The following is a 25849-nucleotide window of genomic DNA, read 5'->3' on the forward strand; positions in this document are numbered from 1 at the left end:
CTCCTTTTAAGTACTAGGTACTATCATTTTTTAGCTTTAATTTAGACTGTTATAAAATTGGTGAGAAATTATAACATATTCATTGTAAAAGTAAACGTTCATTGTAAAAAAAAAAACCAAAAAAACAAAACTCTAAAACAACCCAAACAAGTGACATAAAAAATCAGTCTCCCTTAGGCTTTCTCCCCAGAAGTAATCATGTTAAATGTTTTCCATGAATTCTTCTAGACCTTTTTCTATCTTTATTCAGAATAGACACACACACAATTGTTTTGTGTCTTACCAAACACTAGGATTAAACGTGTTTGGGCTCAATAGTATATTCCAAACATCCATGCAAGCTACGTCAACACATACAAATCTACCTTTTTTCAAAAACTACATATTCCACAGTATGGAGGCAACAAAATTTGTGTTTACCTTCAATTTTTCCTAATTATAAATGATGCTACAATAGACTTCCTTCATATTAACTTGTGTCCTCCTAGGACAATATCATGGATACCTTGTGTACCTGCTAGACCAAAGGATATGTGTTTTTTAATTTTGATAAATATCTGCAAAGACTGCCATCTAAAAAGGTCGAACCAGTTTTATGCTCCCAACAATGTTTAGATTTCTTTACATCCTTGGGTATGTCCTGAATTTTTGCCTGATGCCTTCCATACTCCCCTACAAAAAACGGCTTGTTTCAATTTCCATTTCCCTAATTATGAGTGAGGGTGAATTCCTCTTCACTGTTCTGACACTTTCATTTCTCACAGAACTATTCATATCCTCAATTCATTTCTCAATTGTGTCCACTCCATTTATCCTTTACACATTACAGAAGCTTTCTTCCCAGTCTGTCATTTTGTAACGTGTTTTGTCACACAGAAATATCAACTTTGTTCATGGTCAAATGTATCAATCCTTTACTTGATGATTTTAGGTTTTGGTCTTACCTAAGTGGCCTACCAAAAAACCGTATTTCCCAATATCCCCTCCTACATAACACATTCTCTTATATTTCTAATACTTTTACAGGTCTTTTTTTTTTTAGTTAGTTCCTCAATCCATCTAAAAATCATTTTAGTATGACTTTCCATTCCAAGTAAAGAGCCATTATCCCTACACGATATACTGAAAATAATTTCCCAACTGTTGCAAGACACCAACTTTATGCACAGTAAATTCCTGTATACAAATGGGTCTGTCGCTGGGCCCTACTGTGCTCCCTGTGTCAGTCTGTCTGCTCCTGTGCTCACCACTCATGCTATGGTGACATTACAGTGCGCTTTCGTTTCTGGTAGAGCAACTCCCCCATCACTATTTTTCCATTAGAAAACTGTTTTGGCCCTTCTAGCACATTTATTCTGACAGAAGAATGTTAGAGGCAATTTAACAAGTGTCCAAAAATAATTCCCACTGGGATTTCAATTATAATTACATCAACATTACAGTTTAACTTGGAGAGTACTGCAATCTTTACAATGATGTCTTCCCCTCCAGGAACATATGTCTGCCCATTTAGGATAGCTCTTAAATTGTTTAGGTAGAAGTTTTTACTCTTCTTTATAAAGCTTTGATACATTTGTCTTATTCTTAAATGTTTCCTAGTTTTGTTGCTATTGAGAACAGAATCTTACTTTTCTGTAAAAGCAATTACTAATTACTTGATCATTACTGAATTATACAACTTTTCAAATGTTTAACAATTTACATTTCTGTCCAGTGAACTGTCTATTCATAACCCATAACCACTTCTACATAGATTTTCATTATTTTCTTAGCTGATTTATATGAGATCTTTACATATTGAAAATATTAACTCTGCTTATCACTTGTCATAAATATGTTCCCACTCTGTGGTTTGGCTTTTAATCTCAGGGTTTTTCCTTTTCTTCTTAAAAAACTTTTCATTTTTTATGTAGTCTACTACCTTGTTTATATTCTTTTCTCCATTGTTTCTAATAGTAGCAATTAGTAACAGGTCTGAGTGCCCTGCAGGTGCCTGGCCTTTCTCTCTCACTCTCATAACAGCTGCAAGATAGGGATTATTTTCTTCACTTCAAAGATCCCAGTTTAAGTACATCTGACTGTAATGCCCGTTCTCCATCCACCTCGGCATGCATAACTCCTCTTTCCAGATCTTTAATATTTACTTCCATTTTCTTTAGACTTGTGAACATTCGTGATGATTTATCATTTATTACATTTCCACATAAAATAGTTTATTTCTGGGGTGCTGAATAGGTTCCAGTGATCTGCACAGATAAGGTACTCTGCAGCCAGTATGACACTTTTAATGAATGTGGTTCTACAATATTTAAATATATTTGTCCCACCACACTACTCATTATTACCCTGTCAAGTTCACCCCAAAATGGACATTTCTGTAACATTTAGACATCACAGCCAGGAATATGGCCCATCTTTCCATTCAAGATACTCTTTCAGAACTCTTGTGATACTGCACCGTCTCTCCAGGGAGGTCACACAAGGCTTCCTTCCACATCAAGGCTTCGATTCCACAAGGCTTTGCCTGTATGTTTCACATTTTTTGCTGCAATGTGGTCAGAGCCAGCTTTTTGTGGGGGGTGTTTTTTTTCCATTTTAGCTTCTGCTAGGTTATTTTTGGCATTCAAAAAGCTATTAACCTTATACATGCACTGTGTACTCAGTTACTTCATCAATTTTTTTGTCTAATGATTTTTCTGTTATTCTTGTTTTTCTAGTCAATAGCATCTATAAATATTTCCCTTTTCACTTTAGATCCCGACTTTACTCTTATTTCATGTGTTACTGCTTTGTCAAACTTATAAAAACCATGCTAAATAATGTCCCAATTTGTAATTATATTCTCTGATACTTTAGTGTGGACTAGTTTAATACTTACATGTACTTTTTGCATTATAAAAGTACCTTTTTTCTTCCTTTTATTTATTCCTACTTTTTTTTTTTAAAGAAATGAGGGTCTTTTCTTAAAATCAAACATCTGCTTTTACCTTAGTGTAGTTGGTACTGTGAAGTCAGTGTCAATTTCAAGGGAAAACCCACTCTCTCCTAGGCAGCCCTCTGGAGTGGCCCCGTCCTCCCCCCTGCCCTGCATCCCCACCACACCTGCACATTCTGCATGTGGCAGGGACTGAAGTGGTTGTTTAAAAATGCAAATCTCATTATGTCACCCCCTTGCTTAAAACCCAACTCTTACAATAGCTTCTGATTTCACTCGGGATAAAAATACAACCACCTTAACCTGCCCTACAGGATCCAGCCTCCGGCCTAGCCACACTCCCCCTCAGCCCCGTACCATCTAGTCATTCTCTCCGTTCCTGAACGGCAAAAGCTTTTTCCCCCTTCAGTGCCTTCCCACATGCTGTTCCTCTGCCTGGAAAATTACCCCCCAGTTCACTCAACACTAACACCTACTCAACCTTCCAATCTCAGCTTAAATCTTATTTTTACAGAAATGTCTTTCCTGGGCCTCCTCTCCCCAATCTAAAATTTGGTCTACTTTTTTATATTCTCTCATAGTAGGTGCTACTTTATTTTCATAGCAGATACCAAGACTTGTGATTATATGTGTAGTTGTGGGGCTGTATTTAATTTCTGATCCCATCCCTCTCACAAATTATACCCTCCAAGAGAACAGGGACAAGGTAATTTTGTTGGCCACACTAAAGGTACTCATACATATCTGAATGAAAGAAAAATATCTACAAAGCCCCTAATTGTACCTCTTACATCTTAAAATACTACTCATCACAGCATTCAATCAATATTAAAACTGCTAAAACTTTCTGATACTGCCTACAAACTCAGTAAGACTCCATTTTCCCTGAAGGATGTACAAACCAATCTAAATCTACTGCTGCCATAAAAAGTGTATGTACAATTTACATCTCTAGGAAGTAAGTTTTGTTTAAATATTACAACAAGAGTTTTATCTAGTGTTCCATTTGCTGATATGTTTATTCACAGTCAACTAATTTGTAAGCCTTATTTACGATATGTAAAAAGTTCAAGGAAAAATGTGCTTTGCAAAAATATTCTTTAAGTCTAATGTATTGTCAGTAGTTGATAACAAAATCACTAATTAAAGAGCATTCAAAATAGACTATTTCATGTATGATGTGATACACACATTTGGCCAAAAAATATAAATTATATTGCAAATAAACAATTTTTGGGTCACAAAGGCTAATAAAACTAATCTTTATAAACAACTTTATATTCTACCAAGCTTACTGAACTCTATGGAGTAGACAGAACAGGTATTACTACTATTTACAGAAAAGAAAACTGAGGCTTGTAGTGATTAAGTGCCCTCTCCAAGGTCATCCAATGCCTCCTAAGTGGTAGAGTCCTAATTACAATAGTGGAGGGGCGGCAGCTCCCACTTGTAAATTTCTTAACCAAAGAGAACTTTCACCATAAATGCCTAGTCTCTGTAATTAGTGCAGATGTGTGCTGCCTTCACTAAAACCTCATCTCACCAGACAACCACCACCACTTCACAAAAGCTGTTTTAAAGTTAAAACTTCAATTGCCATCAATCTGAGAAATGGCAAAATAAACTATGATACACTGAAAATATGGAACATGATGCAGCATTTCTTTAAAAGTGAGTCAAATTATTATATGCTAGAATTGACACATACAGTACAATGTACTGGTTAAAACAGTCAAAGATGACATAAGTACACACTCGTGCAAGTATTTTTAAAGATTTAGAAGGATACACACCACATACATAATAGTCCTTATCCCTGCAGACAAGAGTTGATAGTCAAAGACTTTCGCCATCTCTGTAACATGTTCCTTTTTATGAAGAAAATGTGCTACTCTACTAATTTAAAATTGATTTTTAAATTTTAAATTAACTTGTGGATTGAACAAGGAAGTCATTTTTCTGCTCTAAAAAAAGGTATGCATCTCTAAAGGAAGTAGAGGCCCTCTCTAACAGAGAACACAAAATACTTAAGAACAGTTCAGTCCTGTTAAAACATTAAAACCGTCTCAATGTCACAAATCGTTCCTTTAAGGAGTCAATAGCTAGAAAATATTTGTTCACTATCTGGTCTCCTTTGTTGCACTAACACAGTCAATAAACAGATCACCAACTAGAGCAGTACAGAGCAGGCTCCTAGAGAGATTTAGTTGTTAGAGTTCAGCGAGAAAGGTTTCACAAAGGAGCTGAGTTTTGAGGGAAACCAGAGGTGATTTGGCAGAGAGATTAACCCTGATGGGAAAACGTCTGGGAGGGGGATAGGTATTCTGAGTTCATCAGAAGCAGAAGACAGCAAGAAAACTGAAGTGAAGTCCTGGAAGAGATCAGAATTTCTTTGCATGTGGGAGTAGAGAAGGAACTCGACAGCGCTGCCAGCCAGTTTACCTGGGTGAGAATCCGGCCGGCCCTTGTTGTGGTCAAACAATGGAGGCGTCCAGCGGCAGCAGCCTTCTGCGCTGGGTGCGCGGAGGGTTCCTCATCACCTGAGCGGGATGCTCGGCGGCCTCTGCCCGGACGGGGGGAGCTATAAAGAACACAACACCACACCATGCAGCGAGGCTTCCCCGCGGCGCAGCCCGGCTCCCCGGTCCCACGGCGCGGCCATTACCGCCTCTCCGGGGACCCGCCTGGAAAGGCTCCAAGGCGCGGCTCCACGGGCTTCGGAAGCCGTCGCGCTCCCCCTTCCCTCGGCTCCAACAACAATGGAGCGCGGCTCGGGAGTCCGGCTCCCGCGGGGCCTGCGCCCGGCCTCGCCCTGCCCGCCGCCCACCCCGCGCCCCGCGCCCGCCGCCATCCGCGCCCCCGGCCCCGCTCCCCCGCACTGCGGGCCCACGCCGCCTTCCGGAGGCCCGAGGGGCGGCTTCGCTCCCGGGGGCCCGCCCGGAGGTCGCCCGGCTGCGCCGAGCCTCTCTGACCTTCCCCCGCGCTCCCCGAGGGCCGGCGCGGCTCGAGGCCCGTCCTGAGTGACGGGCTGTTTTTCTTTTCTTTAATCCGCTCGCCCTCCTTCCAGCCCCCGGCCCGCTCCCCGGCCCCCGCCCCGCCGCCGCCGTCCGGGAAAGAAATAAAGAGACCACGGCGCGGGCGCCGAGAACTCGCTCCGAGCGAGGGGAGCAAGCGCCCCAGGCCGCGGGCGCCGCGCACCCACCTCCCGCTCCTCCAGGGACACCTCACAGGTGCGCCTCCGAGCCGCGCGCGCGCGCTCCGCACACCCAGACGCCTCCGGGGGACGGCGCGCGTGCGCACGCACGAGGTGGCGAGCCCCGGGGGAGCGGGGGCCGCACGCATGCGCGCCGCCCGGCCCGCGCCCCCGCCGCCTGCCTCCGCCCCCGCCCCCCAGCCCGGGCCGGGCCCGGGCGCCCCCACCCCCACCCCCAGCGCCCAGCGCGCGCGTGCTCCCGCTCGCCTCCCTCGCTCCTCCCTCGCAGCCTCCCCCCGGCCCGCGTTGCCCAGGGCAACCGCAGTGCGGCCGCACCTGAGCTGTGCGCCTGCGTCCCACCGGCCAGACCCTCCCTTCCCCGCGGTCCTTTCCCCCGCCCCGCCGCAGCTGGGGGGCGGGGGGCGTCGCCCACTCCCCGCCGAGTATCTGCCGCCTCGCACGCCCCGCCCCGCAGACACAGACCCGCCGCCGCCTCGGCCGCCCGCCGCCCGCACGCCCGTCCGCAGGGTCAGCGCCGCCAGGCCGCGCCGCCGGCCGCTCCCAGGGTGCACCGCGGCCGGCGCTCGGGTGGGAGCCGGCGGGATGCGCGGGGCGGGCGGCGCCCACTGACCTCCCTCGGCGGCCGGCCGGGGCAGGGCCGGAGCCGAGCCAGCCCCGCCCGCCGCCGCCCCGCCCATGGGCCGCGGGCCCCCGCTGCTGCCCGCCGGGAGGACCGCGCCGAGGCGGGGAGCCGCCTGAAGGACCGCGCCGGCCGCGCCCGCAGGTGAGGCGGGGCCCAGGTGTGCCGAGTCCAGCCCCGCTCACCTGGAGGCTCCGGGCGGGGCTCCGAGTGCGTGTGAATGACTTTAAAAGCCCTCCCGCGAGAGGAGGGGTCCGCCCGCCTCACCCCCGGGAGAGCGCTAGCTCTGGTGCGGGCAGGGGCGTCCCCTGAGGAGACAACTCCGGGGAAGGCGAGGTGGGGGGAGGGAGGGTCGGAGCGAGGCGCGGGGACCCCCGCGCCCCCTGCCCCCTGCCTGCGGGGTCTCTCCGGCGACGGAGAGCCGAGGCCGGGCCCGGGGCCGCTCCCGCCAGCCCCGGGTGGGATCGCAGGGCGAGGGATCCGCATTGCAGGTGCACCGGGAGCGCCCTGGGGCCTAGCCCGGCTTTGTCTCGAATGCTGGGCGAAGTAGGCTGGCTGAATCCACATCGCCCTTTTAGATGCGAGTCACCACCCTGCGGTAGTTAGAGACCCTCCCTAGTAAGTACCGTCTCCGGTCCTGTAACCCTTTACGTAAGTACACTCCCTTTACAGCCCTGCTCTGAAGCTTTGATGTGGGCTTTAGTTTACCCCAAATAACGATGTGCTTGTGATTCGTGAAATGGAGCGTAATGCACATATGCAGCAGAGGCTTGACCGCTCCAGTGAGTTCCTCTAGTTTCTCTAACTTAGGTTTCATGCGGACCTGTATTGTTTAATTTCAAGCTCTGATATTTAGCAGTATGATCTGGTCCACTTACTTACGTGGCCTAAGAGAAAACATAACCATGTTCTGTAACTTAGGTTCAGAAATGGGGTTTGTAGCAAAATGCAAGCTACCAGGCTGCAGTACTGATATGGATTACACGTTTCCAGAAACCTGTAAGAGTGTTAAAACTAGAATTGCCGTTTTAAAACTTTTAAGTTTGAAATTTATTGAAAGAACATTGTCGACGTTTTGTTACGTAGTTTTATTTGCACAGTCAAGAATTCCCCTGCATTTTCTCGCCATTGAATTGCTAGGAAAAAGATGCTGACATTTAATATGACTTTAATCTCCAAAGACGTTTTGAAATTTGCATCTTTGCTTTGGCTAACTGTTCATCTTATGTGAAATATGTTCGGAAGAAGGCTTTAAGATGGGCGATTATGTACAAAAATATAAGCGTGTGTATATATGTGGTTGTTCGTATACATACACTCTTGAAAAACCGTTTATTATTCATATGCTTCTTATAATTACTCAGTAAATTTAGTTTAGTAATGTTTAAAATCTAAAGTACAGGACAATTGTGTGTATCAGAAATTTTACTTTAACACATTTAAATACATCAGTCTAACAAACAGGGTTTTTTGGAAATTAGGTATTTTTATTAACTCTTTTTTAAAACAAATGAATCCTTTTACTTACAACAGATCATCTTGGGTTCTTGACTCTTTCATCTGTCATATGTTGGATAAGTTGATTTTTAACGTCATTACCTAGTCAGTGGGATGCATTTGCAGCAATACTGATATTAATAGCTGTTGGTGTTTTTAAGACACACAGCATTTTCTCATTTTCTGGTAAGAAAAGGCATGGATCTTTTTTCTTCTATCTGGAACAAGGTCAGCCATAAATAGTTCCTAAATATAGTGGGCACACATTTGTTAACTAAGATTAATTATATCCACTGAATTTACTGAATTGCATATCCTTCAAGGGCAGCAGGTAGGTGCCGTTACGTGCTTCATACACCAACGCTGCAATGAATGTTTGAGTCGGATGGAAGTGCCAGACGAGTTAGGTAGGTACTAGCTTAGTGACACCAGTTTTCAAGTCTTCGGCTGTGCTGTTTCAGCCTGCAGAAAGATATGGTCAGGGTAGTAGATTCGTCCTAATTGTCTATCATGAAAGTCTATCGTGCAGCAAAGGGATTTTGTTTATTTAGCATAATTCCTGAGTACGGAAGAGGACAAGGAGTACTTATTGGAAGACAGATTTCACTGAGATGTAAATGCAAAAGTTATTTGTGATTAGAACTGGAAAGAAGGGGCAGCTCCTTCCCTTGGGGCGTTCCCTATATGCTGGTGCCCCACCTGGCATGCATGGCAGTTTAGGTGGTCTCGCAGGGGTGGGGGAAGTTCCTTCTCACGGGCCCCCCTAGGGGTTCCACTGACAACTGGACTGGAGGACTTCTGCATTCCCCCTCTAGCTCTGTGGTTCCTTTCCCCCCCTCCTCCCTATGCTGGCTTCTACAGCGGCGGGCAATGCAACATTCCCAGACACCTACAAGAAGATGTTTACTGGGTTAGAGACCAGCCTGGTATCAGAGATGATTCTAATCTAACTTTGCATTTGTATGGGGCATTACAGGTAATAAAACACCCTCCCATTCAATGTGTTGTTTTAAATGACTCTTTTTAAATTACCCTTTTCTAGGAAGGCAGGCAGAGGAATCTTTTTTTTTTTTTAGAAGCTCTCTTTAAAAATGGGACAATGTCAGTCATTTTTTTGAGAGACGGCTAGTTGTGAAGGTGAATTGGTTTTTTTCTCAGCTGAAAATGCTGTTTAGATGATACTGATTGAGATGATTCTTGTGCTTGCTCTGCCTGTTAGTTTCTGTTTATTTCATTACTCAAACATGACTCAAATTTCACAGCAAAAAGTCCAGTCATAGCCACCTACGGTAAGTTGTATTGATGTTTTCTTCAGTATGTCTGCATAGTTTTTAAATAAATGCTGGCAGCTGAGGGTAAAACAAAGCCAAGAAGTAGAATTACAGTGAACTGAAAAGATTGGGTGAGTTGGAGCTTTATGTTTGAAGAAGACAAAGATGTGCCCTCTTTGTCCTGTGGCAATCTTGGAAATTATTTTTATCAACAACGGTAATAATGATGTATCCATTATAACAAGCGTTAGGCTACCGAGTGTCGATCTCAGCACATGTGTTAAGTGGGTCAGTGAGGTTAGGACTCTAGGCTGTGGCCAGGGAGCAGAGCAGTTATCGTGAACACCAGTGTGCTCAGCACACAAGGATTGATAGGGAGCAAGACGGCAGTGAGGCCAGTTGAGTTAAACCCGGCTCTGACTTCTCCAATTTAGCAAGAAGTTAGAGAAAAGAACAATTTTGAATTAATATGTACATGTACTTAATTTTTTAATTTTTTTTTTTGAGACAGAGTCTCGCTTTGTTGCCCAGGCTAGAGTGAGTGCCGTGGCGTCAGCCTAGCTCACAGCAACCTCAAACTCCTGGGCTCAGGCGATCCTCCTGCCTCAGCCTCCCAAGTAGCTGGGACTACAGGCATGCGCCACCAGGCCCGGCTAATTTTTTCTTTATATATTAGTTGGCCAATTAATTTCTTTCTATTTATAGTAGAGACGGGGGTCTCACTCTTGCTGGTTTCGAACTCCTGACCTTGAGCAATCCACCTGCCTCGGCCTCCCAGAGAGCTAGGATTACAGGCGTGAGCCACCTCGCCCGGCCTAAAAATATTTTTTAAATAGTTCCTTTCTTCATTACCAGATGAGTTTGTCTCTTTGTGCCTGTTACCCATCTACTGAACTTGGGTGTGATAAGAAGCAAAGACTCTCAAACTTTGTTTGAACAAGGAATACATCATTTATTTACACTGTATGCATGAAGGGAAAAGAGAAACATGTCAAGTTTTTCTGGCCAAACAAAAAGTAAAGTAAGAAAGCCTTAGAAGCATTTATTTCTTCAGGGAAAAAACTCAGTTGCTACTTTAAACTTCCTAGAAGCTAAAAGTTACATTTAAAGCTTCTAGCCATAACCTCTAAGACATCACACAGACAACTTAAAAGACTTCTTTGTTAATCAGAAAACAGTTTACATTTTTGTGCAAATCTCCACACTGGAGAGCAGACTAACATTAGTACTTTGATGATTATTCCCAGTTTACCCCCCCCATCATAAATAATTTTAGAAGATTCCATTGGTTAGCACCAAACAAAAAGAGCAATTCTGAGAGGCATGTTGCTTTTACTTATGGGGTAAAAAGAAGAGCATTTTTAATAAATGAAATATGAGGCCTATCATACTCTGCTTCTACAAATTTTCTCTTCATTGCACTTTGGCAACACTTAAGATATTAAATTTAGATCTGCATAAATTCCATTATCCTTTGCTCCTCAGATTTCCTTCCCAGTCTATTTCTAAATACATCCCGTGCCCTTCTTATTTACCAGACAGGTAAGAGAGTTTATGAGCCATCATTTTAATCCCATTTCCTAATGTAACATTGCTTAAATATTACTGCTACATATAAATTATAATTCCCAGATTACAATACTTTCTTAATGTTGCACATTTATGCTCTGAAAGGGCCATCTTTGGTATAACCCAGAACATGCATAAAAACACTGGTTTCCCAAGATAAAGTTCCATCTCTGTCATAGCATAATTATCCCAGGATCTCCATACTTTTCTAATGATTTCTCATCTCATTTTTCTAATGATGAAAAAATGTAGGAGGTTACGCTCATGCCGCAGCACCAGTACCAATAATACCAAGTGAAGGTTCTGGTGGTTAATTTCTCCCTCAGTGGCTGGAGGAATATTTCAATCTTGCATACTGATAAGAAACATGAAGAAGGGTTTGAGGTTTTTGTTTAGTTTTATGTTCCCATAGACAAGAATATAGCAGGGTTATTAGGTATGGCCCCTCCTTCTCCAGAAGGGTCAGTCTTTAGTAGTGAATCATCTTTATCTTCCGGTTGTGTCCTCATGACCAGAAAGTTCTAGTGGAAGAGAGCAGCAGCTTCCAGCCATTAAGGTGTTCATGTGCTCATTGACATACCATTGCTCTGGGAACAGAACGGGTGTGTAATCCTCCTCAGCCTGTGCCTCATGTGATAGGCCTCAAGTGGGAATTGTTTGCCGTAAAGAAAGTGGCCAAGTCAGTTTTTGACAGAAAAGTTTATCAGTACAGTGAGGGTGCATGGCATCAGGATCTGGTTCAGAGATGACCAAGGCCGAGCCCTATTGTCTGGGGATAAAGGCACCAAGGACAGGAGCCGTGGGAGGTCTGCCCATGACTGTGCCCGCAGCTATTTCTCTACCTGTCTCCTGCACCAGGCTGGGTAAATCCCTGCACGGCAGGGCCAGGTCCAATCATGACAGCATTCCTGGTACCTTACACGTTACCAGGCACATGGAAGTGCCTAGTGAATGTTGAGTGAATAGGGACTAGAGTGACAAAGGTTTTATCCTGAAGAGGTTAGAAAGCTGAAACTTAAAGCATGGGCAGTTTGCATCGGAGGAAGCATTTCTGGTGAGGGAAATATGAATGAAGTTTTAGAAGTAGCAGCGAGACCATTAAGCTACCTGACACAGAAAGAACATTCTGGGGGAACGGTAGAAGACAAGGTTAGATAGAAAAAAATAAAACCTGAGTAAGCATGAAATCATGTCAAAACGCCTAACATTTTACATACACTAGTATTTTAAGAAAAGCTTTCCAGGCTGGGAGAAATCAAAGTATAGGCTCCATGGTCACCAGGAAACTCTGTTTACAAAAAGGGCCATAATTTAAGCTTTGTAATTGGCACAAATATATTGGAGAACTTAAAGTAATTAGTGTTGAGCTGGTAAATGTTAAAGCGATTTTCTACTTGGAAAAGGTCTCTTCCAAAAAAAAAAAAAAAAAAAAAAAAAACACAACGTGTGCTGATGGTGTTGTACACAGGTTAGAGTCAGATTGCAGAAGCAGCCCGGTTCCTCACCAAGACCCACCTGCAGGTTACTCTTGCCGCTCTGCCAGATTGCGTTTGTCTCGGCACAATCACCATCTTTCTCTCTCTCCTTACTCCCCGTTCTGGTCAGCCGAGTAAATCATTGCACCAATCGTTGATTTAAACAGGCAGACTCAAACTACATTTGAGTAAAGAATTTATCAGCATCGACATTTGTTTTAGTCTTCTGTATGGAGAAATTCCAAGCCCCTCCAGCTAACCAGAAAACCCTAAAAGTTTATGTATCTTCAAAAAGATGTCGCATCATATTATATTATTAAGACAATAAATTATCAAGTAAGGCAACCAATTTAAAAAGCAAACTTCTAGACGTTAAAGGTTATATTTTAAAGGATTTGGCAACAATCTCTAAAGCCCAGATGTCTTAAAATATGTGGTAATAACAGAAAAAAATTGTATATTTTTATACTCATTTCCACACTGAGTAGCAGAGTATGCTTGTAGTTCTTTAACAGAACTAGCTTCTTAACCAAGAATAGGGTCTGCTTTTCTGCAGCTTTAGGAGAGAAGAAACATTTTTTCTCTTATTCTGAGGGTTTTTTACACACGCAGAATTCTCAAGAATAAGCACTTGGAATGCTGTTAGCACTAAGCACAAGAGTAGACCTGAGCAACTCACAACTTAAAACAGAGAAAGAAAGGGGCAGAAGAGAACTTTTAACAACTGGAATGTGGGATGAACAATGTCCTATCTTTGCAGAATTTGCGCTTGTACATCTTAGTGGGTTCCAACGTCTCACCTTGATTAAGGAATGTGGTGTATAGTTAAGAGCACGGGCCTCAGGGTCACACTGGCTTGGGATGGTCCCAGCCCTACCTACTATAAGCTGTGACTTCAAGGAAGGCATTGAACCCCTCTAAGCTTGTTTGCTGATGTGCAGAATGATAATAATACCTACTCCTTAGCGTGTTTATAACCTGTGGCGTGTCTCAGTGAAAGGTGGTTCTGTGCTGACGCTCTCTCCCTCGAGATGAAGGCTGTGCCGCTTCTGCAGGTACCTTCTCCTTCGTCCTGTATCTTCCCTGTCAGACTAAGTTCCCTTCAGTAGGAATTTTGCCTGTTTTGGGTAAAAACTCAGCTTTTCCCCATTTCTAATCTTTTCCATCTCAACTTTTCTGAGTAGCTTTCAATATGCAATTTAAATCCTGACACTAGCTTTTCTATCAAACCTTGTTTTCCACCACTCCCCAGAATGTTCTTTCCGTGTCAGGTAGCTTAATGGTCCCACTGCTACTTCTAAAAGTTCATTCATATTTACCTCACCAGAAATGCTTCCTCCTATGCAAACTGCCCATCCTTTAAGTCTCAGCTTAGTTCTAACCTCTTCTGAATAAAACCTTTGTCATTCCAGTCCTTATTCACTCAAGATTCACTAGGCACCTTCCATGTGCCTGGCAACGTGTAAGGTACCAGGAATGCTGTCATGATTAGACCTGGCCCTGCCGTGCAGGGATTTACCCAGCCTGGTGCAGGAGACAGGCAGGGAAGTAGCTGCGGGCACAGTGATGGGCAGGCCTCACAGACGGCCTTCCCCCGGCTCCTGTCCTTGGCGTATATCTCATGAGGATTTAATTATACATTGTTTTCTTTGTACTTTAGAGGCTGAGTCTCATATCCCCAAATAAATTGTAAGCATAGAACTAAGTACACAGTGAGCACTTTAGAAACATATGCTGGCTTGATCTTCGGCCTCTAGATGCATATTTAACGGGAGGAGTGATTGCCCAGCCTGTTGTATAACAACAAGCCTTGTAAACTTCAAAAAGCAAATTAAAAAACAAAATCAATTATGATATTAAGCTCCTGGTGATTCACCTGCTTCCCAGGCTTCACAATTCATGGAACAGTGCATTCTTTAATTTGGCAACTCTAAAATGAAAATAATTTTCCTTTGAGTCAAGCAAAGTTAGCTCTATGGGAAACTCCTCATTTTTCTCAATCTTTCACAGACCAAGGAAATGGTCTGTGACACTTTGAGCGTCATCAAAGCTCAGCACGAGCATTTTCTGAGTTTCTGAGCTTCTGAGTGCCACCGAAAAGTTCATAAAACATGACCTGAGCCCTCAGTTTACCCGTGGCAGGGCTACGTCTCAGGGCTGATGCTGTACTAGGATGTCAGCACCAACAGTTTACATGGTTGGCTCATTAACAGAAGTACGTTTTCCAGGGGTCAGTAAGCTACACCAGATAAGATACCTGCAAAAGGTCCTAAACGAGGCCATAGTTTCCTTCCCACAGAAAAGAAACTTTAACTCTTGTATGGCTTGATAATTTTTTAGTCTTTTTATTTGAGAGCTTTCTCACTAACTCCAGTGCCCCAAAAGCATGCATATAAACTAGCTGTCCTTCCCTCTACCATATCCTCATGCCAGTAAGGGAAATTTTCCAAGCTCTCTCATGCTTACCAACACAAAACACAGTCTAGTACCTACTGAGGGGCATGGATTGAGTGGGATCGCTAATTTTCACCGACTGTAGCAAACCCTTTTTTAAAGGGCCAGGTCCAGTTATTAGAGACATTCCTTATTCTAGGTGCTGGGGATATATATAGCAGGGAACAAGACAGAAAAGTGCTTTTTCTTTTAAGAGTTTACATGCTAGTAAGGTAAGAAAGATAAATGACCTAGTTTTAGATAGTGATACATGCTATGAAGACATAAAGTGGCCTAGTATGATGATAATGGACGTTAAAATTGTTACGTTATGATCTGCAGTGCAAAATGAAAACAGGCCACAGCAGATTCTGTGATGGTTTATCTGAGAGCAAATGAAACCTGTTTGTGTGACTCTCCATATTGGAGTAATGACAATAGCAAACACACAGTTCTAGGCATGGTTCTAAATGCTTTAGATCTGTACTGCCAATATGGTAGACACCAGCCACATGGGGATAGTTAAATTCTAATTAATCCAAATAAAAATAAATAAAATGAAAAACTCAGTGTCTCAGGCACATGAGCCACATAGATTTCAAGTGTTCAATAGGTACACATGGCTTGTGGCTATGTTATTGGACCACGGAGAATAGAGTATTTCCACCATCACAGAAAGTTCTATCGGATAGCCCCTCTTTAGATTAAACTCAGTCTTCACAACACCGAATGAGGCAGGTACTAATTTCCCATTTTGTGGATAAGGAAAGTGAGGCACAGGGAGTTACATTTAACTTGCCCAAGGTGGTTTAGTTAGTAAGTGGCAGAGCTAGGATTCAAACCACGGCAGTCTGGATTCAGAGCCTGGGGTTAATCTCTGCCCTGTTATGTCACTGTAGCAGCTCATGGATTGAGTGTATCCCATCTGTACCGTCCACTTTCACCCGAACTACAACCGATGGAGAACCTTACCCCTTAGTAGAATCTTGTCATTGAGCGCTTTAAGATTCAGCTAAAAGAATTTCTGAGTAAATAATCAACTCTTTTCTGACCAAAAAAAAATATGTAGGCCTATGATAGCACAGTTTCTCTCTCCTTGAAATGGAAAGAGGGATCCACAAAGTGCCAGGAAAATACCAAGTTTATGTGTAATCCTCAATAAGGCAAATTATCTAAGCGCTGTCTGCCTCAATTTCACCACAAGTTGGGGACAAAAGGTCCCTGTCTCACAGAGCATGTGAAGGTCCAAGGAGATATGGCCAGGAAGCCTCAGTGCAGGACCTGGCACCCAGTGAACACTGGACAGGTGGCAGCTACTGTCATCAGCAGCAGCAGTATTGCCACTGCACCCTTAAATGGCCACCCTTGGACCGAACATCGAATGCACAGAAAACACCGGAACTGACCATTTCTCTCTTAAAAGAAACTCCAAACTCTTAAAAGAAAAAGCACTTTTCTGTCTTGTTCCCTGCTATATATATCCCCAGCACCTAGAATAAGGAATGTCTCTAATAACTGGACCTGGCCCTTTAAAAAAGGGTTTGCTACAGTCGGTGAAAATTAGCGATCCCACTCAATCCATGCCCCTCAGTAGGTACTAGACTGTGTTTTGTGTTGGTAAGCATGAGAGAGCTTGGAAAATTTCCCTTACTGGCATGAGGATATGGTAGAGGGAAGGACAGCTAGTTTATATGCATGCTTTTGGGAAGGCAGCTCATCCTTACCTGCCAGAGCTGCGTGGGAACTTCAGGTTCCAAACGCTGCAAGTTTTGATTGGAGAACACTTCAGGAAGGCACATGGCCAAGAAGGTGGCAGCCTTTGGAAATGGATTTGCATTTAACCCAGGCACTTGTTAGTGCTTGTAGGTTTAGGTGAGTGTCTTTACTCCTCTGAGCCTCAGTTCTTTAAAAAATGGGTATAACCATACCTATCTTCACGAATCAAGTGATTACTGTGCACCTGGCACAAGGACACCTGGTAAATAACAGCCATAAGTCACTGCTTTTACTAATGATTTTCAGCTTTTCATGATTAAAACATGCCTTTTTTGAGTATCTTCTGACTCAAAGGCTGTGTCAGGACAGAATTGTCCAAAACAACCGCTGTTGCCACACTTGGAAGTGCAGCAGCCACAGCCTCGAGAGACAGGGCAGGCCAGCGGGAAGGCCTTGAGGGCGTGCGCGGCACCTGCGTCGCTGGCATTGAAGCTGCTCCCTGCTCTCCCTTGAGCGGTGAGGACAGTGGCTGTGCCGTGTGACCTAAGGTGACCATCCTGCATGCTCCACAAACTAGGAGGAAATAGGAACCGCCCAGGCTCCTGCCTGACCAATAGGGCGTCATCATAGTTGGAGCAACTAGAAGCAGCTGAAACATCGACCTCAGAATTTTATACTCCAGATGGGAAATATGGTCACTCTGAACCAAAATTTCTGAGTTCCAAAAATGTGGCTACATTGGGTGCTTATTAATAAAAGTATCTAAATAAAAGTGGGCCCTGAAGGAGTGTGTCACAAAGCAAGGATTATAATTAATCCCATTGTGGGAGCACGAGGGCAAATATAAGAAGAAAACAAAGACACTTGTACAAATGGAAAAAGTGACAAAAGTGCAAATGAAAAATAGTGACCTTTAATAAGATAAAGGGCAGTTAGAATAAGAAAGTACTGGATGGCATCCCATTCTTTGAAAAATCCTAATGAGTGCTTTCCGTTCCCCAATTTCTCCTGCTCTCCTCCCACTGGTGACATGTCATCCGTGAAATACGGTTGTCCTGCCTCCCATTCTCCCATTTTACTCTCCTTTACTGGTTTTCATTTATGTCTCCTGGGTTAATATACTAATGGCTCATTGATCTAAGATGATCCAGATTGGTTGCAAAGACAAGCCTTAAAATAACACACACAGAACCTGTTTACCTGGCGTCATTCTCACACTGACGGCTCCGTCTGGACCTTGGCGTTGCTGGTGTTTTTTCAAGGGCAGACGTTCTTCATGGATAGATGTCTTACAGGGAGTGCTGCTGTTTTCCTGGAACTTAATGCATGACCTACCAAGGAACTAGAACATATGATTCTGGGGGTTCTCTCGTTCCCTGACGACATAAAGAATGATTGTGAGTGGAAAGAACTTTATGGGAGCCAGCCTGAAATGTCTTCAGTAAATGTGCCTCCCTTACTCCACACACACAGGAAGCTCACGGAAAGGAAACTTTTAAAGAACTGAACATCCATGTTGGGGCTGGTGGATCGCTAGATGGAAAGGCAAGGGTCAGGCAGGCATAAATGGACATGTTGAAACCATCAAAAACAGGTTCTAGGACATGAAGACCTAGGGAAATGGTAAGCGCTGTCTTAAAAAATTGTTTTTCTTCTTTTAAAAAGATACTACTTTTTTAAAAAAAAGATACTTTTAAAAAGGTACTTCAGCTATGTTAACCCAAAGAAATAAATGTCCCGTAAGAATAAATATTTTATTATTGGTCACCAGAAGGTATGTAATGAGTAAATGTCTTGTCATGGTGACTTGGCTTACTGAATTGACTGTTGTTGGACTATTTTAGTAATGTTAAAGATCGCTAATGTCCTGCCTGTTTAAACTCTTGTGAAGTAATCAGCATGGGCCCATTTTGTAGACAGGTCAGAGGAGTTGACTTATTTTTGCTTGATCCCATAGCCAAATTCTTATGCTGTCTAAGATGACATGGCTGGGACCAGGCAGAGCTCTTTCTACCATACCACAAGGATAACGTCTCTTCTCTCTATAAGTGACAGTCATCTTCTCAGAGGCCCAGTTTAGCAAAATCTGTTTTATTATAGCTAATGAAACAATTGCCTCTTTTACTTTTTGTGAGTAATAAAGGAAAGGTATGGCTAAATTAAAGTATATAGAGTTTCAGTCCATGAATAACTTACTTTCTTTAAAACCTATACCATAATTAGGCAGACCCACAAAATGGATAAAAGAAGCCATTTCAGTTAAGTCAGCTGAAATGGTTCGGCTGTTTGACAGATACAGAGAGAGATTTTTAAAGCAAGTGAACATATCTTCTTGGCCTAGGAACCGCAGTTTAGATTTTGATAATCATGCACTAAGATTTAAGAAATATCTCCTGTTTCATTAGTGTGAAAAGACAGTTTGGCATTTGGGGTCGCTGTATCTTTTAGTTATCAACCAGTAGACAATTAAAATCTATAGTCATCACAATCAGACTTGGAAATAGAAACACTAATTAAACAGGAACTGCTTATTTTCCTTTCCGTTAAAAGAAAATATCACTACTATTTGGTAAGTTGTGAGATATTTATGTCCTTAAATTGTTGGCTCAGGATCATTTTCGTAAATGACAAGCTTGTTAGAAGTTCCCAAATGACATTTCTATTAAGTTGCAAATGTTTCCAGCTCTAGCTCCTGAAACAAGGCTATTTGAGTGAACACCAAAGGGCGGCCATGATGGGGGCTGCCCAGAAAGGGCAGGAGGATGCAGGCAGAGCAGTGCCACCACAGCCCCACCTGGCACTTGGCCACTACCTCCTTGTAGAAGCAACTTCTCTCTGAGGCTCTCTTTGAAATAGAAAGTGCTGAGCTGGCTCTGCAGGCACATGCCCATGCCTGAGTAACAACCACTCCTGGTTCTAAGGGTCAGGAGGTAGGGTGCTGGTGGCCCCACCTCCTGGGGTAGGGTCTTCCACAGGGTGCCAGCATCCTGGCTATTAGTAATCCAGTCTTCCATGAGGCCCAGAGCACTCCCAGAAGTCACCGTGGGAGACTGTGGGAGCTCATGCATTTGCCTGCCTTGGCCTGCACAGCCCACTTAGAGACACCCTTAAGCAAACTGGAATACTGACTTGCTTTCTTGAGACATTTTCACACAGAAGGGCCGAGGCCTTATCAGTGTACAGACACATGACGTGGTTTTTAAATAGAAGCCAAATAGAAACTCCTCCAGTATGAGATAATCAGAGTGTGTAGAAACCCGGTTAATAAATCCATCATGTAGGCCTCTGGTGACTGCAGACTTCCCAGACAGGACGCGGATCCTATTTCCACGTCTAATTGCCAATCTCTCTAATCACATCTATTATAACTTTAATGTTGGGCTGTACGTTCTTTCAGAAGGAAATGGCTGTCAGTGTCTAAAGAATTATTGATGGGCCTTGTATTTTATGATGGATAATGTCAGGGGGAATGTATAATGCATAGGGGGGGAGGTACCTAAGAGTTCATCATTGTCATTTTCTACATATCTTGGGGACACTAAATTGGTGCTTTTGTAAAAACTGCACTCCCATTAATTCTTCTTCGTGCCTGTAAACGAATCACAATTCTGGCAATCCATGATAACCTTGGGATAATATTATTAAAACATATGATGCTACTTTGTTAGTGGATAATTAGTGATTATTTTTGTTACAAGAAAAGCTTTATAATTTTTTCTATCTCTAAAGTAATATGTGTTCATCATTAAAGAAGCTTTAGGTCATACCAGTACAATTTTCAAGAATTAAAAATCACCCACAGTCAACTGGGCGCAGTGGCTCATGCCTGTAATCCTAGCACTCTGGGAGGCCGAGGTGGGTGGATTGCTTGAGGTCAGGAGTTCGAGACCAGCCTGAGCAAGAGCGAGACCCCGTCTCTACTATAAATAGAAAGAAATTAATTGGCCAACTAATACATATAGAAAAAATCAGCCGGGCATGGTGGCACATGCCTGTAGTCCCAGCTATTCGGGAGGCTGAGGCAGGAGGATTGCTTGAGCCCAGGAGTTTGAGGTTGCTGTGAGCTAGGCTGACGCCACAGCACTCACTCTAGCCTGGACAACAAAGTGAGACTCTGTGTCAAAAAAAAAAAAAAGAAAAAAAAATCACCCACAGTCTATCTACCATGTAGAGATAAATGCTTTTTAACACTTTGGAATATATCCTTCTAGATTTTTCCTCTACTTATATATACAAAAATGTGATGATATGCATATAGCTTTCAGCATACTTTTTTTTAACTTAACCTATCATAGACATATTCCCTTGTCAATAACTCTACATTATTTTTTAATTATTGCATAGTTTAGATGTGCCATATGCCTTATTGACGTTCAGATTATTTTGTGTGGTGGTTATCTTGCAAAATACAAGACTTTTTTTTTGTTTGTTTCCACTAGAGTTTTCTTTTTAGCTTTTAGAAACTTATCTAAGTTATTTTATCTATTAAAAGAAGATGTCTGCTGCCTACCCAGAGAATAGGGCTCCCCACAAAACATCTCCATCCAAAGTTCTCACATTTGGATGAGTCCAAATTTAGTTCAGCTACCACTTTATTACAATAATGCGACACACTCTAAATGTTTTATCTGAAAAATCTCATTTTATCCCCCCAGTCACTATGTCTTGTAGGTACTATGATTATTTCTCTTGTTGTAGAAGAGAAAGGTGAGGACTTAGGTTGCAGTTGAATGTGGCTAATCAGAACTGGAACCCAAGACTCTGACTCCCGTGCTAAGCTCTTAACCATACCCATTTTTATTAGGTTTTAAAAAAAACCCTAATTCTTTAAGAATAATTAATAAGCAAGACTTTTTAAGTCTTTAAAAAATAATTGCACCTTTGCCTTCAACATTTTTTGTTCTCATTTTGTCATGGTGTCCACTCTTTTTACCAAAATATTCCTGGAGTCATTGTTAAATGCTTATTACCTAACCTCCTTGAAATGATATCCTTTTTCTGGCTGCCCTATCTTTTTGGGATCTTCACAACACTTACTAGTTGAATTTCTTAAATACATGTACAAGTAGGAATGGTAGGGTCCTCCAACGTAAACAGTTTACTTATCCTCGGGGTATTGTGAATTCAGAGTAACATCAGTATTCATTTTCAGAGATGGTAAGGTTCTTTTCTTAAAAGCAGGTATTTTGGATTGAGAGTGGATGGCCTAATTAGCCTTGGACCTTTTTATAGCCTCTTGTAGAGTACTATAGATTGTTTCAAAGGAAGAAGTAGGTTTTACTGTCCCTCAGGGCGCCCTGCTCTGCCTACCTCTCTTCATCTGCTTCCCCGGATGGCTCCTTTCCAGTGAAAATGGAGGATAAAGGCCACTAGAAGACGCTTCTGTTTGCTTCTATGTTTTCCTCTTTGAAAATAACTGGACTTTCTTTGCCAGTTCATTTCCATACTTAGTGATGCTCAGGAAGTACCCCAGTAGGACTAAGTGAACAACTTTGAGGTATATTTATAGAACCGTTGACCAATACTCATATAAAAATAATATAGCTAACATGTATTGAGCACTTACTGTATGGCAGACACCATGCCTGCTTGCATTTATCACGTAAAGCACCCTGTGAGTTAGGCATAGGATTCAGACTTAGCCTCAAACACAGTCTAACTCCTCAGGTGTCTGTCGCCTGTCTCACTGTGCGAAGCACATCTTCCTTGGGCCTCGATTTCTTAATCTCGAAACAAAGGGGTGGTTGGATGCTGCTTTTGCAGGTTTCTTCGCCCTCAACATTTTCTGAGCCCGTGAATCTACTGAGAAAATACCCCCTCCCTGCTAGCAATCATTTTACTCTCCTCTTACACTTAACCTCAGCAATTGCTGCTTTTGTCCCCTGGCCAACCTACGTTCTCTTGATGGCTCAAGCTATAGGACTCCAGAGCGTACAGAAAGCTCCCCCAGAAAAGTCCTCAGAGGTCCTCGTGCGGGAACGCCGAGCCGCTGCGTCTGTGAGGGCCTGGCAGCGGGTCGGGCCCCTGCGGGCGCTCGGAGAGGGTGGCGGGGCGCCGGTCCTTCCCCTCGGCCCGGTGGGAGAGGCCCGAATGTGAATGGGTTATAACTTATTCATGCCTAGAATCTAAAATAGCTTGTTATAACTAATTCACAGCTACCACCTGAGTACTGGTGTGCTATTTTTTCAGATTCTAAAATTATTACCCTATTTCCACAGGCTTTGTGTTCAGCTAAAAGATAGGTTTGCTTTTGTTTGCTCAGAAACAAATTTCCCATTATTAAATGGTGAGACCCTTTACTACCAAAGATAATTCCATTTCTTTCAGTCTAAGAAATGCAGTGTAGGGCTACTTTACAATATTGCTTCTGGCATGTCGAGAAATTATGGGATGAGGTCATGTCCAAATCAATGCTGCCGCAGCGCTTTTTGGTTAATGCAATGTAATTCTGGTTCAGCTCTCCCCTCGGTACCATTATGAGGTGTATAAAGTCATCTGAAGCACGTACGTAATGCATGAGTTCAGATGTGCGGGACGGATGGGAGTTAATTAGGCCGAGGGGCGGGAGGTGGTTTGCCAGGAGTGTTCCAGACAAGGGAACAAGACGTGCAAAGGCCCTGTGTTGGAGGGGTGTGGCTGGGGCCCAGAGGACACTGGTGTTAGTGAGCGCGGAGCAGGGAGGGCACCTGGTGGGGCGGGGAGGGGAGGCCAGGCTGACCTGGCAGCGCCACTAGGGCTGTGGGCTTGGTCCCCAGAGCACAAGAGGTGCGATGCGATCAGAGGAAGGCGGGTGAAAGGTGTATTTTGAAGAAGGGAAGAGATGAGTGTGGCTTCGGCTCCTCCCCACAGTAGCATCAGAGTGGCCTGGCAGCTGGTGGCCGAGCTGAGTGCTGCTTTTTCCCAGAACAGCCTTGTTGCTGACTCAGCCCCCTGGGGGCTCCTGTTGGCCTGGCCTTGGAGAGGAAGAGAGTGAGTGTGGCCCTGGCCCTGGGACAGGGCATCTGTGGGCATCCCGGGAGTCAGGGCACACGTGCTGCAGGGTGGGATACCTCGCTCTTTGTCCCCAAGCTAGTCTCGCTGCCTTGTGAGGGCGCTGGCCGGGCCCAGAACGCCTCCCCGCACCCAGCTTCCTGGAAAGCTCGGCCAGTATTGCCGGCGAGACTCCTAGAGGTCTGTCTGCTGTGTCGGTGGTCAGCAGTGCCTTTTCCCGCGTGGTTTTCTAGCCCGAAGTCTAGACAGCGATGGAGCCTGCCGTTAGTGGTGCTGTGGCGAGGCGGCCCGTGGCCCGCGCCGTGCTGGAGGGACGCCGCCTTCCCTCCACAGGCTGCTGGTTTTCCTCCGCGGTCTCAGGGTGTCAGAGGTTTCATGTATGCAGCTTGTAAAGCATCCGAATTTCCGCGTGACATTAAATCTCCCCCAGACCTTAAGGTTGTCACCCACAGAACCTGAGGGCTGGGCCAAGCTGCGAGGCTCGGGTGCGCTCCTTGGTTTATGTCCTCTTGTCCCTCGGAGACGCTGTGAGAGCAAATGACCTAGGTGACGGGAAAGGGGAGAGCACTTTGTGCTCGTGCCGGTCGAGATGGCCCACACACACAGAATTGTCGCTCGTCATTTATGCATCGTGATGCCTGAGAGAGAGGCAGGAACGGCACGTTTGGATCAGGATGGGACTAAGACTGAAGCCACTGTCCTCATGTGCCAGGGAGCAGGCCCAGTGAGTTGGGGCCCTTCTTCTCTCCACGCCCCTCCTTTAATCACGGTGTCACCAGAAACGGCGGCAGTATCCACCCCACTCCAGAGCCCATCTCTGTAGAATTTGGAATGGAAAGCTTTTCTTGAATGTTAGTTTTTCTAAACTTGTAAACAGTAAATTAACAGAAATTTAACACCTAGTGACTTTACCACAGGGAAAAGTGTGTGTGTGGCTTAACCTTAGAGTCGTGGTCACGGTAACGCAGGCAGCGGGCTTTCCACCTGCCGGCGCCCTCGTGCGTGGCTTCTGCGGAGCTCTTTGGGCCAGAAACTAGCGGAGCCGCGCATGTTCGCCCGTGTGGGGCTGGCCCTCTGCCGTGCCGTGGCGGCCCGGGCATGCCAGCCACTTGGAACGCCACTCTGTGCCGCGGAGGGCAGTGTCTCCAGGGGGGAAGGGGACCGCGCAGGCCGCGCTGCCTTTGGTTGGGCAAATGACTGTAACATTGCTGGTGGCCCCCAGTAACGCGTGGAAACAAGATTGGATTGCCCCGAGACGAAAGGCTGCCGCACAGAGCCCACAGTTTGTAGCGTGCGCCCTCTTGACACAGGAAGCGCAGCGTTTGCAAGGCGCCTCTGAGTGTCGCCTCCATCAGTGTTGACACGCGGACTCGGACGGCGGGTGCCTTTGCTCGGCAACCTGCTTTATTCACGTGTGGCGCTGCCTTTCTGCCTCCATCCGTCACGCTGACCCTCTCAGGGGTCGGCAGCGAGTGCTCCTTCGTGTCTCGATTCCTAGAGTGCCTCAGGTACCGAACGCGGCCTCTCGGAGCAAGTCCGTTTCTTCCTCGGAATTACCTGCGCTTCCCCCAGGGCTGTCTTGGCCTAAGCAGGGTGCTTCCGTAGCTCCGTCCGCGTCAGACTGCTGGAAGGATTAGATCTCCACGCGATTACGTGTCGGCAGCAGCTAAGGATGAAAATTGAAGACTTCACTGTCTTTCTTTCCTTTTTTTGAGACAGAGTCTCACTTTGTTGCCCAGGCTAGAGTGAGTGTTGTGGCGTCAGCCTCGCTCACAGCAACCTCAAACTCTGGGCTCAAGTGATCCTCCCGCCTCAGCCTCCCAAGTGGCTGGGACTACAGGCATGCGGCACCATGCCCGGCCAATTTTTTGTATATATATATTTTTTAGTTGGTCAATTAGTTTCTTTCTGTTTATAGTAGAGACAGGGTCTTGCTCTTGCTCAAGCTGTTTTCGAACTCCTGACCTCAAGCAATCTGCCCGCCTTGGCTCCCAGAGTGCTAGGATGACAGGTGTGAGCCACCGCGCCCGGCCGACGTCGCTGTCTTTCAAACCATAGCAACTCTTTTGCCCTCAGAAAGCCAGTGATATCGTTATCCTTTTGGGCCGATTAGAAGATAATTTGGTAATT

The 25849-nt window shown here is 44.7% G+C and overlaps 2 protein-coding genes across 13 annotated transcripts in view; one reads left to right on the top strand and one right to left on the bottom strand.

Annotated features, from left to right (window-relative positions):
* ZNF664 (zinc finger protein 664) overlaps positions 1 to 6826 on the bottom strand; it is a 37425-nt gene extending 30599 nt beyond the window's left edge. For 6 of the 12 annotated variants that reach the window (XM_075996472.1, XM_075996476.1, XM_075996475.1 and 3 more), the window contains exons 1-2: positions 6612 to 6826; positions 5378 to 5516 (exon numbers count right to left, since the gene is read on the bottom strand). In XM_075996472.1, coding sequence (XP_075852587.1) covers positions 5378 to 5516; positions 6612 to 6826 — 354 coding nt within the window. Of the gene's footprint in view, positions 1 to 5377; positions 5517 to 5907; positions 5974 to 6137; positions 6261 to 6611 lie in introns of those variants that run through there. The other 6 variants (XM_012782160.3, XM_012782161.3, XM_075996469.1 and 3 more) reach the window with 3 other exon arrangements.
* The window catches only part of CCDC92 (coiled-coil domain containing 92), a 28898-nt gene continuing 9823 nt past the window's right edge, over positions 6775 to 25849 (top strand). Inside the window, exon 1 of the mRNA XM_012782157.3 lies at positions 6775 to 6912. The gene's annotated coding sequence lies outside the window, so the exon portion shown is untranslated. The remainder of the gene's footprint in view (positions 6913 to 25849) is intronic.

The sequence above is a fragment of the Microcebus murinus genome, chromosome 22, assembly GCF_040939455.1.
Source record: "Microcebus murinus isolate Inina chromosome 22, M.murinus_Inina_mat1.0, whole genome shotgun sequence".
NCBI lineage: Eukaryota > Metazoa > Chordata > Mammalia > Primates > Cheirogaleidae > Microcebus > Microcebus murinus.